This window comes from Falco peregrinus, chromosome 3 (genome assembly GCF_023634155.1).
Source record: "Falco peregrinus isolate bFalPer1 chromosome 3, bFalPer1.pri, whole genome shotgun sequence".
NCBI classification, from domain to species: Eukaryota; Metazoa; Chordata; class Aves; order Falconiformes; family Falconidae; genus Falco; species Falco peregrinus.
The window spans coordinates 115,949,339-115,963,669 of NC_073723.1; the positions used below are offsets into that span (position 1 = coordinate 115,949,339).

The 14,331-nt window shown below is 59.3% G+C and overlaps 2 protein-coding genes across 4 annotated transcripts; one reads left to right on the forward strand and one right to left on the reverse strand.

Moving 5' to 3' along the window:
- Nucleotides 1-379: 379 nt before the first annotated feature.
- On the forward strand, nt 380-6,315 carry GPN2 (GPN-loop GTPase 2). Of its 3 annotated transcripts, none has more exons than XM_055800581.1 (6): nt 380-492; nt 1,889-2,334; nt 3,869-4,025; nt 4,194-4,354; nt 5,038-5,168; nt 5,671-6,315. In XM_055800581.1, exons 2-6 carry the CDS (start codon nt 1,918-1,920, stop codon nt 5,741-5,743), a joined length of 939 nt encoding a protein of 312 aa, XP_055656556.1. In that variant the 5' UTR covers nt 380-492; nt 1,889-1,917; the 3' UTR covers nt 5,744-6,315. The 3 variants fall into 3 exon arrangements, with proteins under 3 accessions (XP_055656556.1, XP_005238331.1, XP_027643847.1); XM_005238274.4 differs by lacking the exon at nt 380-492 and adding an exon at nt 1,542-1,661; XM_027788046.2 differs by lacking the exon at nt 380-492 and adding an exon at nt 1,782-1,804.
- Nucleotides 6,316-11,868: 5,553 nt separating this feature from the next.
- On the reverse strand, nt 11,869-12,826 carry SFN (stratifin). The gene has a single exon (XM_005238273.2). The coding sequence runs from the start codon at nt 12,651-12,653 to the stop codon at nt 11,913-11,915; it is 741 nt and encodes a 246-aa protein (XP_005238330.1). The 5' UTR covers nt 12,654-12,826; the 3' UTR covers nt 11,869-11,912.
- Between the last annotated feature and the right edge of the window lie 1,505 nt (nt 12,827-14,331).

Consider the following 14,331-nt stretch of genomic DNA (forward strand, 5'->3'; position numbering starts at 1 on the left):
GGGATGAAAGACTTGTCCTGGCAGCCTCCGGAGGAATTCTGCAGGAGGCGTTTCCCTGCGGTCGGGTGTAGCGGGTGCTTCCTACCACGGGCTTTCCGATGTGCTCTGCCGTGTTTTCCTGACGCAGGCGCTTTTCTGAGGGGAGGGGGTGGGGGGAAAGCCTTTGTCCCAGTGACCTGGGACTGGAGGGTTAAATGGGCATTGGTGAATGCTTTGTTGGCAGGCTGCGGCTTGCCCCTGTGCGCCTTCCTTAAGGCTATCGCTGTGTCGGGAGCAGTTTTTCCTTTATTTTGAAGAGCCGGGACTGGGGTTGTGCTTCAGGGACAAGGGCAGCCCCGGGACCCGGGTTCGAGTCCCGGCGATAGGGGAGCTGTGCATCCCCCCGGCTGCCAGGGGGCGCTGTGGCGACGGCGGCCTTTCCTCAGCCGGAACGCGGCGCTCGGGGCCCGCGGCCGCCCGGACCCAAAGTCGGCGGCACCGGGGCGACAGGCGGTGAGAGGCCTAGTGGGCCCGGGCGCGGCCTGCCGGGAGGGGTGGGGGTCTTAGGGAAGATGGAGGGGGCGTGAGGGGTGGAGGGACCTGGGTAAGGAGGGAGGATGTGGGAGAGAAACGGGGCAGGGGGGGAGCGGGAGTCGTAGGGGGGAAGGGGGGAGGTGGGAGGAAAGGGGAACATGGGGGTGATGTGGGGATAAATGGGGGGACGTGGAGGGAAAGGGTGGCGTGGTGGAGAAGGAGGGATGTGGGGATAAATGGGGGACATGGGAGGAAGGGTGGCATAGGGGAGAAGGAGGGTCTGGGGGGATGTGCTGATAAATGGGGGGACATGGGGGAAAGGGGAGCTTGGGAGGGATGTGGGGATAATTGGGGGGACACGGAGGGAAAGGGTGACATAGTGGAGAAGAAGGGATGTGGGGATAAATGGGGGACATGGAGGGAAAGGGTGGCATGGGGGAAAAGGAGGGATGTGGGGGGAAGGGAGACATAAGGCAGAAGGGGAACATGGGGGGCAAGGGTGTTGTGGGGGAGAAGGGGAAACACGAGGCGAAAGGGGAACATGGGGAGATGTGGCAGAAAGGGGAGCTTGGAGGGATGTGGGGGTAAATGGGGGAGATGTGGGGGGAAAGGGTGGTGTGGGGGAGAAGGGGGGACATGGGGGAAAGGGGAATGTGGCGGGGACAGAGATGGGGATAGGGGGATATGGGGAGAAAAGGGGATGTAGGCAAAGAGGGGGGACATGGGGGGAAAGGGGGTCCATGGGGAGAAGAGAGGACATGGGGAGAAGAGAGGACATTGGGGCAAGAGAAGATGCAGGCAAAGAGGGGGGGATAGAGGATGAGGGGACATGAAACATGGGGGAGAAGGGATATGGCAGGGAGAAGGGATATGTGGAGGGGGAAGGGGTGTGTGGGAGAGGGAATTGGGCTGGCATGGGGAGAGGGATGTGTGGAAAGTGGGAATATGGGGGTTATGTGGGGAGGAGAGGGGACGTGAAGGAGAAGAGGGACGTGGGGATATGGAGAAATGGAGGGGAGGACATGGGGACATGCTGGGGTGAGGGAGGGAACATGTGGGCGCTGCCACATCAGGAAGGACCCAGCTGAGGTTAAACTCACCCCGCACATGGGCAGGAGTCAGGATCTGTGTCCCACAGGCCCAGCCTGGTGGGTCTGGCTGGGATTTGTGCCTGTTCTCAGCCACAGCATCGCCAGCTGGGGGGTAACGGCCGCCCCGGCACGGGCTGCGCTCGCAGGGGAGGCAGCGATCACACAGTGGCACTTTTCCTTCCTCTCCACCCGCTCCTTGGGTGTGAATCCCAGCACGTCCCATTCGTAATATAATAATATAATAATGCAAATAAAATGGTAAACGGGAGCTTTTCCTTTCTCAGTCAACAGAAGGGGAAGGAAATGAGCCGACATGTCTGAGGGCAGCAAGGGGAGCTCGCTGGCCTTCGGCCAGGTGGTGATCGGGCCTCCAGGCTCCGGGAAGACGACCTACTGCCATGGCATGCAGCAGTTCATGGGCAGGATCGGGCGCAAGGTGACAGTGGTGAACCTGGACCCCGCCAACGAGGCAATGCCCTACCAGTGTGCCGTGGACATTGCTGAGCTCATCACCCTGTCCGATGTGATGGAGAACTTGAAGCTGGGGCCCAACGGGGGGTTGATCTACTGCATGGAGTACCTGGAGGCCAACTTCGACTGGCTGCAGGAGAAGCTGGCTGCGTTCCGGGGTCACTACTACTTGTTTGACTGCCCGGGGCAGGTGGAGCTCTACACCCACCACGGTGCCCTGAAGAACGTCTTTGCACAGTTGGCCAAGTGGAATTTCAGGGTAAGTTTGGGGCTCGGCAGGGAGCTGGGATCGTGCCTGGCATCCCACCTGCTTGCGCAAGGGGCTCGGAAGCTGTATGCCACATGGCCGGAGCTTCTGATCGTGTGGACTAATGACGGGTTTCTTTACTGATCCATTTGGCCCTTCATGTGGAATGGCTCTGTCAGGGAAGGAGGGAAATTTTGCCCCATTTTATGCTGGGGGGGGATTGGCAAAAGAGTGGCTTGTTCAGGGCATTTTGTGCAGTGGGATTATCAACGGAAACATGGATTCTTTCCGCACAGACTCTTGCTGTGCTCTGGGGTCCTCTCCACAAGACGCTGTGCGTTTTATCTGTGTGGGCGTTGTATTAGAGCGGGGAGGTAGGTGGGTGTGCAGGGTGTGCGGGGACCCTTTGTGCTGCGCTGTGAGAAACCCGGGTGTCATCTCAGGCCCTACCTGGCTCTCCAGCAGCCAAGCTGAATCGCTCTGCACGTTGTAGTACGTGCTCTGTGCTTTCTTGCACAATGGAAGATGCAAATGAGGAAACGCAGGTGAGAAGAGTCCCATAACCGAGCGAACTTGCTTACGTTGCATTTGTTTTGCATTTGGGCCAAACCATGAACACGCAAGCTGCGTATGGTGCGAGCAAGAAGGGCAAGTTCACTTGCTTGAGAATGTCAATGGGAATCTGCGCATTAGAGATGACTTTTATTCAAATAAATGGACACGAAGTGGTAGTTGCTAAAAAAAGATAGTTACACTGCTGTTTTGGTGCCCGCTCGAGTGCTTACACCTGCCTGTGAGCTTTCAACTGGCTTTTTTTGCTGCAGAAGCACAGCCGTGACTCACTGCAGACACTCAGCTACAGAGCCCTGACTTTGAGTAACATTGTGTAACAGGCAGTAACTTAACAGAGATCTCAGACCACATTGTTACAGCTGCACAAAACACAGGGAATCATACTGCTCGTTAATTTAATTATTAATTATTATTTCAAACCGCATGACAAGTGGTTCTCCCAGCAGAGCGCAGTGTGCTACAGTTACTGCTCCTGAGCGTAGGCTGCGTGTGAGCATTGCTGTGGGGAAGGTGGAAATCTGGAGGCAGTCATGTCGTTCAGGAGAGTTAACCCCCGCTCCCATCCCCCAAAATCCTGTGGAGTTCAGACAAGCGTGGAAAATGCATGTGCCAGGAAAGAAGCCCGGCGAAAAGGGAGAGCAGCTGCAGGTTTAAGTGTCTTTCAGTACTGCTGGTGGAGCTCAGCACCCCTTTCTGTGCACCAGCACCCTGGGTCCTGAATTCCCCGGGTGGTCCATGGGTGTGAATGTGGCGATACCTACTTACCTATATGTATGTGCACTCAGATACGAGGGTGTTCCGTGTGCAGGGGCTAGAAGGTAGGTGGTAATGTTCCCTTCATGGGAGTCTGTGTGGTTATAGTCACGTCTGAACCGATGGTCCTATACCCACCTCTCGGACTGTCCCCAAAGCAGGCGGAGGGACTCGTCACTGCTCTGACCTTGTGCTGTCCCTTTGTGCCTTTGCTGCCCAGCTGGCTGCGGTGCACTTGGTGGATTCTCACTACTGCACGGACCCGGGCAAGTTCATCTCTGTTCTCTGCACCTCGTTGTCCACCATGCTGCACGTGGAACTGCCCCATGTCAACGTCCTCTCCAAGATGGACCTGATCGAGCAGTACGGCAAGCTGGGTATGAGCCTTTGGGAGAGAGACGCGTGGAACTGGGCTGCATCGGGGGCGAATTAGCTGTTCGGGTGTGGGGATGTATTGCTGGGAGGAGGTCAGGGAACTGGTGTATATCTCACCGCTTGCTTCAATTTACAAATTGCCTTCAGAGCTTCTTGGCGTTTCTCTGCAGCTTTCAACCTGGATTATTACACAGAGGTCCTGGACCTCTCTTACTTGGTTGACCATTTAGCTTCCGACCCTTTCTTCAGAAATTACCGCCGCCTCAATGAGAAGCTGGTGGAGGTGATTGAGGACTACAGCCTGGTGTCCTTTGTTCCGCTCAACGTCCAGGTGATTGCAGCAGGAGGAGTGGGGCAGAGAGAGCAGGGGGGGAGTGTTGGATGTGTAGTCAACACGTTCAGTAGCATCTGGGTTGTGTCTGCTTAGAGCCATGAGGGCTGGAAACCTCAGCTGTGAAGAGACTTGGGGACAGAGGAGAACAGGAGGACACCCAGACTTGTAAATGATCTGTGGCAGCCAAAGGAAAAGAAAAGGCTAATGAGCTTGGGACTATGTGGGCCTTGTGCCCTGGGGCAGGGAATTAAGACTCCCCACCCCCCGCCTTCATTCAGTTCTGTGCCTGCATTTCAAATCTGGGTAAAGTAACACCTAAAACGTTGTTAAATTAGGGAGAAAAAAATAATTAGAAGACTGGGAGTAATACATTTGGGAGGAAGGGCTGAAAATGTTAATCTGGTCGTTTGCAGAAGTGTCAACAAAGGCAAATGGGCTGAGACCGGAGGTGATGAAAGGGAGTGAGAGGGTGGAGGGTGTCAGCCCATCATGTGTTCAGGGGGTGCCCTTGTTTATCCTGTGGCCCCTCCAGGCTCAGGGAGGCTGGCAGCGTCCTTGGGGCATTGGGTACCATGTGGGTGGCCCAGAGCCTCGAGGAAGATCCGAGCTAAAGCCCAGCGTGAGCTCTTGCCTCCAGGGAAGGACCAGATTCCCCCATGTGTCATCTCCCTCCCTTTCAGGATAAGGAGAGCATGCGGCAGGTGATGCAGGCAGTGGACAAAGCCAACGGCTATTCCTTCGGAGACCAGGAGCACAGGAACCTTGAAGCTCTGATGTCGGCAGCAGTGGGAGCCGATTTCCACTTTACTTCGTATCCTTCTCTGCTGGTTCTCTGCTGGGCTGAGCTTTAATTTCTCTTTCCTTGAGGAAGAGAGGCTGGAGGTGGGGCTGGCAGTTTGCAGGCCCAGGTTGTTCCTAAAAGTGTCTGTTGCGATATGCATGTAGGGAGGTGGTAAGGCTCAGCCCAGACCTTAGCAGGCAGTTGTCCACACCAAAGCCACCACATTTGTTACTAATTGATACTGTGAATGTGGGAGGAATCTTTTGCCAGCTTTCCTCTCTCTCACACTCACTTGGACTGGGTCATTCCACCTCGTCCAGACCATACAATTGATTCTCCTGTACTTGTTGGGTCTGGGATCAGCCAGAGCCAGGAATAACTCAGGTGGTGCATGCTGCTGCCAGTACTGCCGTCTTCCTGCCAGCCTTCAGGCTGCTGCGGGGCTGGTTCCTCACTGAGAACGTGAAGAGCTCCTTGCAGAAGGGAGTGTTTGAGCCCAGCCCCTTGTTTTCCTTAATTACTGTGTTATCAGCACACTTGCAGTGCAGGAGAAGTATGTGCAATCTCAGGACAAAGCTGTGGAAGAAGAAGTGATGGATCTGTAACACACCCACCTCTTCCACAGCTGCTCCCTGTTTTGACACCTCTCCTTTTCCTGCCAGGAGTTTAAGAGATTTCTGCATCTTGTGACTCAGACCAAGTGAAAGCTTTTGGGGCAGAGGTCTGCCTGCTGGGCTCCCTCTGAGCATTTGATCTCTTGCGCTTCAGCCCCGCGGCACGGAGCAGTGTTTTTGCAGAAAGGTGATGGCTGAGTGCAGGGACTTTCCTTAGGAGCCTGAAGAGATTTAGACAGGTGAAGACACGGTTAGCAAGGGAAGAGAAGCAGGATAGAGGAGACTGACCTTTGCCAGGTCTTCTCATCCCCGTCATGACCAGGGTAGGTCCAGAGAAAGAAAAAGCAGTTTGAACTGGTGTCTTCGGCATTGAGACAGAAGTGCTGGGTTTACTCATAGGAGGAGTGTGCATGTACCTTGTGCTCAGAGGATTATCCAGGCTGAGAAGCCTCCAATCTGTCTTAAGGAAGACAGAAAGATGGTTGGGTTTTGTTGTTTTGTTTTGTTTTTTTTTAAATAATGATGGACTCTTTCTTAATAAACACTCCTTCATCTTGCTTTCATCTTATGAGTTTGCTGAACCTGAATAAATAAAACCAAGAGTGCTACAAAGCCCGAGGCTAAAAAGCCTCTGGTGGGAACGTCACCGCAGCTGGTGCGTTGTGTACTTTGCAGAAGGGCTCGGTGTTAGCCGTGTCGTGTTCCTCTATGATCTACCTGAGAACAGACAAAGCGTTTGCTGGAGGGAGTGAGGAAGAGCTGCTGTGGGACCTGAAAGCAGGTCACACCGCTCGTGCGCACTTATCCGGGGGCTGGATGCTGGCGGCTGGTGTGCAGGCAGCGCGCTGACAGCGACGCACAAACTGCAAGCTCGGCTTTTGTAGGCTTTTGATTAAGAAAGACCCTGTGTGACTCAGGGAGAGGTTGGAGCACATCGTTTGCATGTAGAGCCTTTCTCAGCACCTGGCTTGGCTGCCCTCGTCCACCTTCCTTTTTCTGGGCTTGCTTTCTCCAGTGCCTTCTCCCGACCCCAAATCCCGGGGCTTCCTCTCCTCCCCGTGTAATCCCCTCTCGCCGCCCTGCTGCAGCTCCTGACGGCGATGGGAGCGGCCTCGCACGCCACCTGCTCTGCATCCCCGCTGCAGGCGGCAGCCCGGGTCCGGCGGCGCGGTGGATGGGGAAGGCTGGGGTGACGGGAAGCGAGGCGTCCCCCCGAGCAGCTCGCGCAGTCACACGCAGGATGGGAGCGGGCAAGACTCCCGGCTCCCAGCTTGCCGTGCAGACTCAGCATCGCGTCTTGCCCAAGACCTTGCATAAAATAAGACGGCTTTCTCCTGCAGGATGGTTTGGCCCTCAGAGCAATTGCAGACCACTGACTGAGTGAATCTAAATGGGAGTCGGGTCTTGCTGAGCAGAGACTGCAGCTAGGCGGGGAACTAAAACTCCGTTTTCCCGTGTCTCACAGCTTTGTGGCTGGGATTTGGAGACAGGAGGAGCTCGGGGAGGGGGGGGGGAAGGAGGGTGAAGGCACGTGCTTCCATCCGCACGCACACACAAACTTGCGCTTTAACCACATCAGTTCACAGTGAGAGGCTACACTGGCGTTGCAAATAGAAAAGCAAAATTCCTGTCTGCTCTCAGTGGCTGAGCAATTTTCCTGCGAGCCCAGGGACTTCCCTGCGTATGCCTGGCTGAAATGCGGCGGCTGCGTTTCGGTGCTGTCTGGGGCTGAGGGTTGGGAAGCCAATCCCACCATACCCGGAGCTGGAACTCCATCCTTGTGGACTTGGCCCCGTCATTGTTGAGCCTTGTAGTTGCTGTAAAGAAATGGAAGACATGATGATAAAAATGTGAATTTTATGGCAGCTTTTTCATGGCTTTGAGAGATTTGGTGGCTTAAAAGGGTATTGTCAGGTCAAGCTGGAGTTATGCAAGAGCCGTCAAAGCTTTTATGGCTGTTTGGCTTTTAAATTTCAATACCCAGGCGGTACCTGCAGCCCCCGCCTCACCGCATTGTGCTGGTGCTGGAAAAAAGGGAAATCAAAGGTAATAGAGACCTCTCAGCTCAGGGAAGCGCTGCTGTGTCCGAGCCTGGAAGTGCTGGGGTTTGAAAGAGCTGCTGCAGCCTGAAAAGTTCAGCATTTTAGCACCGAGGGGCTCTTTGCAGCCCGGTTTTGGAAAGCAGGGGCTGGATTGGGACCCGCAGCTCAGCAGGGATGATACTTGCTGCTCCCAGTCAGGGTGAAGCAGAAAATGGCTCTGCAACGGGCAGGGGTGGCTGGGGACCCCGGGCGCGAAATCCGGCCGGTTCCTGCACCCACATGTCCCCACGCTGGGAGGGAATGGCCTCGCCGAGGCTCCCAGGGCTGAGGGAGGTGACACTTTGGCTCCTGTCACTCCTGTTGAGCAATCAGCTGGGGGGAAGGGCCAGGATTAGTCACCCCAATTGAGGCACAACCCGGGGGGGGGGGGGGGGGGGGGGGGAGGCTTTCTGCTGAGCTGGTCCTACCTGCCCTGGCCCCTCCAAGCCCAGCGCTGGGAGAGGCTGAGCCCACCCTGATCGCTCATGGGACCTCCTGGGCGAGACCGAACGCAGCAGGTCGTGTTTTTCGGGATGGAGGGGTTTGGGCTTTGGTTGCAGCCACTGAGCTGGGGTTTGCTGCGTGTGTCCCCCCCCGCTCCAGCCTCCAGCCCCAACCCCTGCTTTGCAGCCAGGCCACCGGTTGCACATCCCACCCGGCAAAGTGTCACCGCAGCTGCTTGCTGGGGAGCAGCAGCACCCCAGAACTGGGTCACCCCAAAGCAGCTGCAAGGTCCCCCCAGCCAGACCCCAAAACACGGTGCCTGGATGAGGCCAAGTCAGCCAGCCTGGCACGGGTGGGTGTGAAATAGCATTTTTGGCAGCCCCCAGCCTTTGCAATGTGCGTCAGGGCTCGGCCCCGTGCTGGGGGTCTCACCAGGGCTGTGGGGTGGATGAGATGGGCCAGAGGATGAGGCCAGTGCGACCCCACAGCATCTGCCCCCATCTGATGGCCACCAGCTCCAGTACGGGGCTCCTGCTCACAGGCTGCCAGTTTCCCCATCAAGTGATGCTCTCTCAGGGCGTATAAAAAGCTTCTCCAAAAACTAAAAAGCCCCCAGACCAGCACCCGGGGCGAGCCTGGCACACCCCAGTGCCTGCCTGGCAGGATGCTGCCCATCACCGCCCCGGGGCTAGCAGTGACAGCACCCAGCGCGGTCCCCCCTGGGTGCTGCAGCCCAGGGAGGTGCTGTGGTGGCTCAGACTCAGCTGGCCCTGCAGGGCAGCCCGGAGCTGGCCAGTGCCGGCCCTGGGCACAAAGCCCTGCGAGGAGGTTGCGAGAGCTGGGGACAAGGGACAAGCCTGGCTGTGGGCCCTGCAGCCCTCCAGCCCCTGCTCAGACTGGCAGAGCCTTTTGCAGGCAGCATGGCCAGGGGCAGCATCCCCTGCTTGCCCGCAGAGAGCTGTTACGGTAGCCTTAACCCCATGGCTGCTAGCCATGGTGGTGCACAGGGCTGTGCCAGGACCCTGCTCCCAGTGCCTGGCTGGGAGGTTGGCTCCAGAGTGGGGGGGACACTCCCTGGCCCCAGGGCACCCATGTCTTTTTGTTCTGCTGGCGTTAAAGACACTAAAACACATATATTTGAGAGCTTCACTGTGCACCCCCTCCTGCAGGGTGCCAGGGATGCTGACGGCATCCTCCAGCATCCCCCAGCCATGGGGCAAGGATGGGAACTGGGGTCCCAGTGTCTCCCTGATCCCCTCCATCTGGGTCCCACAGCCTTACGTGAAACAGGGGGAAGCTGGGGACCGCCTCGTGCTCCCCAGCAGCACAACCCTCACGGGAGGTGTCGCAGGGGCCCCGGGGCTCCCTCCCAGCCCTGCAAAGCTGCCGGACCGGCTGGGAGGCTGGGGAGCATCGTCCTCCTACACGGTTCAGCCACGCTGCAATTTTGGGCTCTGTTGAAATCGGTTAACTCCTGGGAGGCTGGCGGGAGCCCCACTGTCCTCCTGGCACCCATGGGAGAAGCAGCAGGGATGGATGGCCAACCCCCAGTTAACCCCCTCCCCAGGCACCGGCACCCCCCCAGCCCCCACCTCACCTCTGCCAGTTTAACCAGCCTGGCTGCTGGTGTCCCCAGACCGCAGGTCAAGGGCCAGCGAGAGCCCTTGGCTCATTTGCCACGTTGGCCAGCCCGGTGTGGCTAATTACAGGTCTGGGGCTGGTTCCCAGGCTGGCTGCGCTGGGGGCCGGGCGGCGGCCAAGCGTTGGGGCCCCTTGCTGGCCTCCCCCCCAGGAACCGGCTGGGCTCCCCGACACCGCCGGGGGCCCCCCCAGCTCGGCTGGGACCTGCTGAGCAAACTGCAACCTGCCTGGGCCGCTGACCCGGTCCTTGGCAGGGCCAAGGCGACACCCACGTTGGCTCCTACAAGGTGCCATGATGGAGTTGGGGGTGAGTGTGAAGGGCTGGGGGGGGCTCACAGGGGTTAATCGCCTCGGCTGGGCTCTGCGCCCAGCTCTGTTCCAGGTGACGTGCCCTATCCAGGGCAAACAGGTTCTGGTTTGTGCAGCTCAACCTCCCACAGCAGCCAGCGCTTTCCCACGGCAGAGCCCTGGCAAAGCTCGTTGCATCCCAGGCCGGTCCCTACACTGGGAGCAGCGGCCCCGTGGGCTCTGCACCGCGTGCCCTGCGCGCCCCGCAATCCCTGCACACATCGGGGCAGGGAGGTCACTTGCCTGGTCGTGCCTCGGTTTCCCCAAAGCCCAGGAGCTCCTGGCACCCCAGGAGCTGGGTGCTGGCCATGCCGGAGCTCGGGGCTGGCATGTCCCCCACGTCCCCAGCTGGGGACCCCGCTGAACCAGGGCGGCGTGTCCTGAGTCATGGCGCGTTTCCTCCCGGCATCCCAGCATTTCCCATCAAAGGCCGGCTCCTGCCCAGCCCTGCTGCGCTTGATCTGATGAGCTCATAGCCCAGGGTGCCATGACTGTATTTTATTGTAATTATTTTTCATGTCGAAACTTGCTATGGTGGAGGGGGGGAAGGGGGCTGCGCTTGACGAGCTGCACCCTTCCCCATGGCCGGGTGCCAGGACCAGAACTGCCGAGCTTTCACCCGCTCCAGCACGTCTGGACCTTGACGGGGACATTCCCACCCCAAGGACACCCCAGGGCTTGTCCCCATGTCGCTGCCGCTGCTGCTTTTGGGGACCCTCCTCCTGGGATGCAGAGAAGGGCTGGTGCTGGAGGACCTGGGAACCTGCACAAGGGCCTCGGTGCCAGGTTTTGGGGTGCTGTGGGTTTGCACCAAGGGGGTGGGACACCCCGCTGCAGGGGGGGGGGACCTTGGTGCACCCCACGGAGCAGCCAGCGCTGCCGACAGCCTCACCCCACAGCGGCAGAGCCCAGCCGGTGAGCCCTCCCGTGGGCTGTGGTTTTGCAGCCACCAAGGGATGGGGCTCACTGGGTACCCTGAGACCCCGGGGGGGGCTCGGGAGCAGCCGAACCGGTGCTGCAGATCCCGGGGGACCCGGCAGGGTGGGAGGGAGGCGAAGCAGGTGCCCGGCGGCGGCGGGAGCTGCCCGGACACGTGCGCAGGGGAGAGACGAGGCAGACCAGAGGCAGGCATGCAGGAGACGGTTTATTGGAGACGCACAGAGGCTTTGGCAATAGCAACCCCCCCTTCCCGGGATGGGGGGGCTGCCCGGACCCCCCCTTTGCCCCGTTCTGGCCCCTCACCTCCTCCCGTCACTGCTCCAGCCCTTCGGGATGGGGGTTTGGAGCCAGCACATGCTGGGCTGGTTTCCCCCACCTAAAATGTTAAATATGGAGGGGCTGGCAGCCCTGGGGGATGGAGGCACCTCTTCTCCCTCCTTTCCCCCTCCCCAGAGCAAAGGATTGGGGAGAGGGAGAGGTGGGGGGCGGCATGCCAAAGCCACCCCCACTCCCGGCATCCAGGCTGGGGGAGCCATGGGGGAGCTGAGATGCCTCCCCACCCCCCCCACCCCCCGAAAAACCAAAAACAGGAAAAAAAACAAAAACCAAACAAAACCAACAACAACAACAAAAAATCATGAATAGATGCCGAAGGGACTGGAATGGGGGGGCAGGTGGGGGCCGGTCCCCGGCTCCACGGGGGCCGTTCAGTTCTTGGGCTCTTCGCCAGCCTCGCCGCCGTCTTCTCCAGCGCACTCGGCTGTCCATAGCGTGAGGTTGTCCCTGAGCAGCTGCATGATGAGGGTGCTGTCCTTGTAGGAGTCTTCGCTGAGCGTGTGCAGGTCCCCCATGGCCTCGTCGAAGGTGGTCTTGGCCAGGGAGATGGCCTGGTCGGGGGCATTGGCGATCTCGTAGTGGAAGACGGAGAAGTTGAGGGCCAGCCCCAGGCGGATGGGGTTCGTGGGCTGCATCTCCTTTTTGCTGATGTCCATGGCCTCTTGGTAGGCTTCCTGGGCGTTCTCTATCGTCTTCTTGCGGTCGTCGCCGGTGGCCACCTCGGCCAGGTATCGGAAGTAGTCACCCTTCATCTTCAGGTAGAAGACCTTGCTCTCGGCATCGCTCGCCTTCTTGATGAGATACTTGTCCAGCAAGGCCAGGACGTTCTTGCAGACGCCGTTCAGCTCCCTTTCCACCTTCTCCCGATACTCGTTCACCAGCTGTGCTTTGTCATCCCCCTCTTCGGTTTTGTGCTCGATGCTGGAAATGACCCTCCACGCTGAGCGCTGGCACCCCACCACATTCTTGTAGGCGACGGAGAGGAGGTTGCGTTCCTCGTTGGACAGCTCGTCCCCGTGCTCCACCACCGCCTTCATGAAGTCTGCCATGTCCTCGTAGCGCTCAGCCTGCTCGGCCAGCTTGGCCTTCTGCACTTGGTGGTTTCTTGCCATGGCTGGGACGCGGGCGCAGGGCAGACGCTTGGGCGAGGAGCGGGGCCGGGAGCCGTCGGAGCCTCTGCTGCGCCCCGCTGCCGGGATTCGGTTTTGGCTGAGCGTCGGAGCCTCGAGCGAGAGCAGGAGGAGCCAGCGAGGCCGAAGGAGTGTCCTTCTCCTCCTCCTCCTCTGCTTCCTCCCTGCCGAGCCCGGCCTTAAAAGGAAAATTGCGGTGAATCATCGCCCGCAGGCGGCGGGCACTGGGGAAGGGGCGAGGGGTGGCCAACGCCCTGCCCTCCCCATGTCCCTGGAGAGGGCTCGGCGGTGGGTGCAGCACCCATGGATGCCCTGGGGGTCTCCCTCCAGCCAACACCCACCCCAGGACCCACGGAACGCCCGTCCCGCTGCTAAAAGTCCTTGGAAGGGGGACAGCGGGTTATTGGGGGGTGGGGGGGGGTGTGTGTGTGTGTATGTGGAGATGTGGCAGCATTCAGCTCTTCCCACCCCCCCCCCCGAGAGAAATGGGCCACAGGGTGTGTCAGGTCGTAAAAATTATTTCCTCCCCCCCCCCCCCCAAAAAAAAAATCATATCACTGTCATTTTTAATATGGTGATTAACTTGCCAGTAATTGTGAGGGCTTGACGGGCAGGTATTTATTCCCACAGGTGGGGAAACTGAGGCAGGAAGGCTCAGCCGCGGGAGGGGCCGCCCCGCAGCAGGGCTCAGTCGTGGGACCAGCCTGACCCCCCCAAACATCCCCTGGTGGGGCGGCACCGCCGTGTGAGCCCGGAGACCCCAGCCCCACTGCACGGGGGGCTCCTCCAGCCCAGGGCTGCACTGCCCCAACCCAGCACCGCGCCAGGGACTTTTTTTCTCATTTCTCAAGCTGTAATTGAAGAGCTGGGGGGATTGTTTTTTTTTTGTTTTACAAGTGTTTTTTTTTTTTAAATTATTATTATTTTTTTGGACACAACCTGGCCGTAAGTGCCGGTGGAAACGCGGCGCCCCGATTAGGATCTCTGCTTCGCGTTGCGCTGCAGTTTCACTCTCATCCTGCTCAAGCTTGTTGCCACACGCCGGGCGCTGGCGAAGCTTCGGCATCGCCGCCTGTGCCAAGCCCCGGCCCCGGCTGCCATGCGGGAGCCATGCGGGGCGGGCAGGGTGGAGCTGGTGCCCAGCGGCATCGCGCCAAGGCAAAAAGGTGTTGGGATTTTTTTTTTTTTTTTAAAGCAGCATGACTCGCTGCTTTACTCATCCCTGCAAACAGCCCTGGTGCCAACCTGGCCGGGAGTGCCTGGCCCCGTGGCATCCCCCCACCTCACTCACGTGGGGGGGGGAGATGGATGCTGGGGACGGGGGGGGGACGGGGGGGGGGCGCGAGAAAGACCTGTGGGTGCTTTTCCCAACCGCATGCAGCCCAGGACACCCACCCCCCCGCCCAGCCTCCGTCCTGCTCTCCCCCCCACCTTCACAAGGGCGATTCGGGGCTGCTCACCCCCTCCCAGGCACGTGGGGGGTCTGGGGTACCCCTGCCCGTCGAGGGGTTCACATGAGGCAGCAGCACCAGGGCACCCAGCTGCCCCACGGCCCCCCCGAGCCGCCCCACGTGCCAGCAATGACGGGTGTAAGGCGCCGTGGGAGCGGGTGATGCCCGGCTGAGTCGGGAAGAGGCATTTCCCGAGGGAACGGCCACAC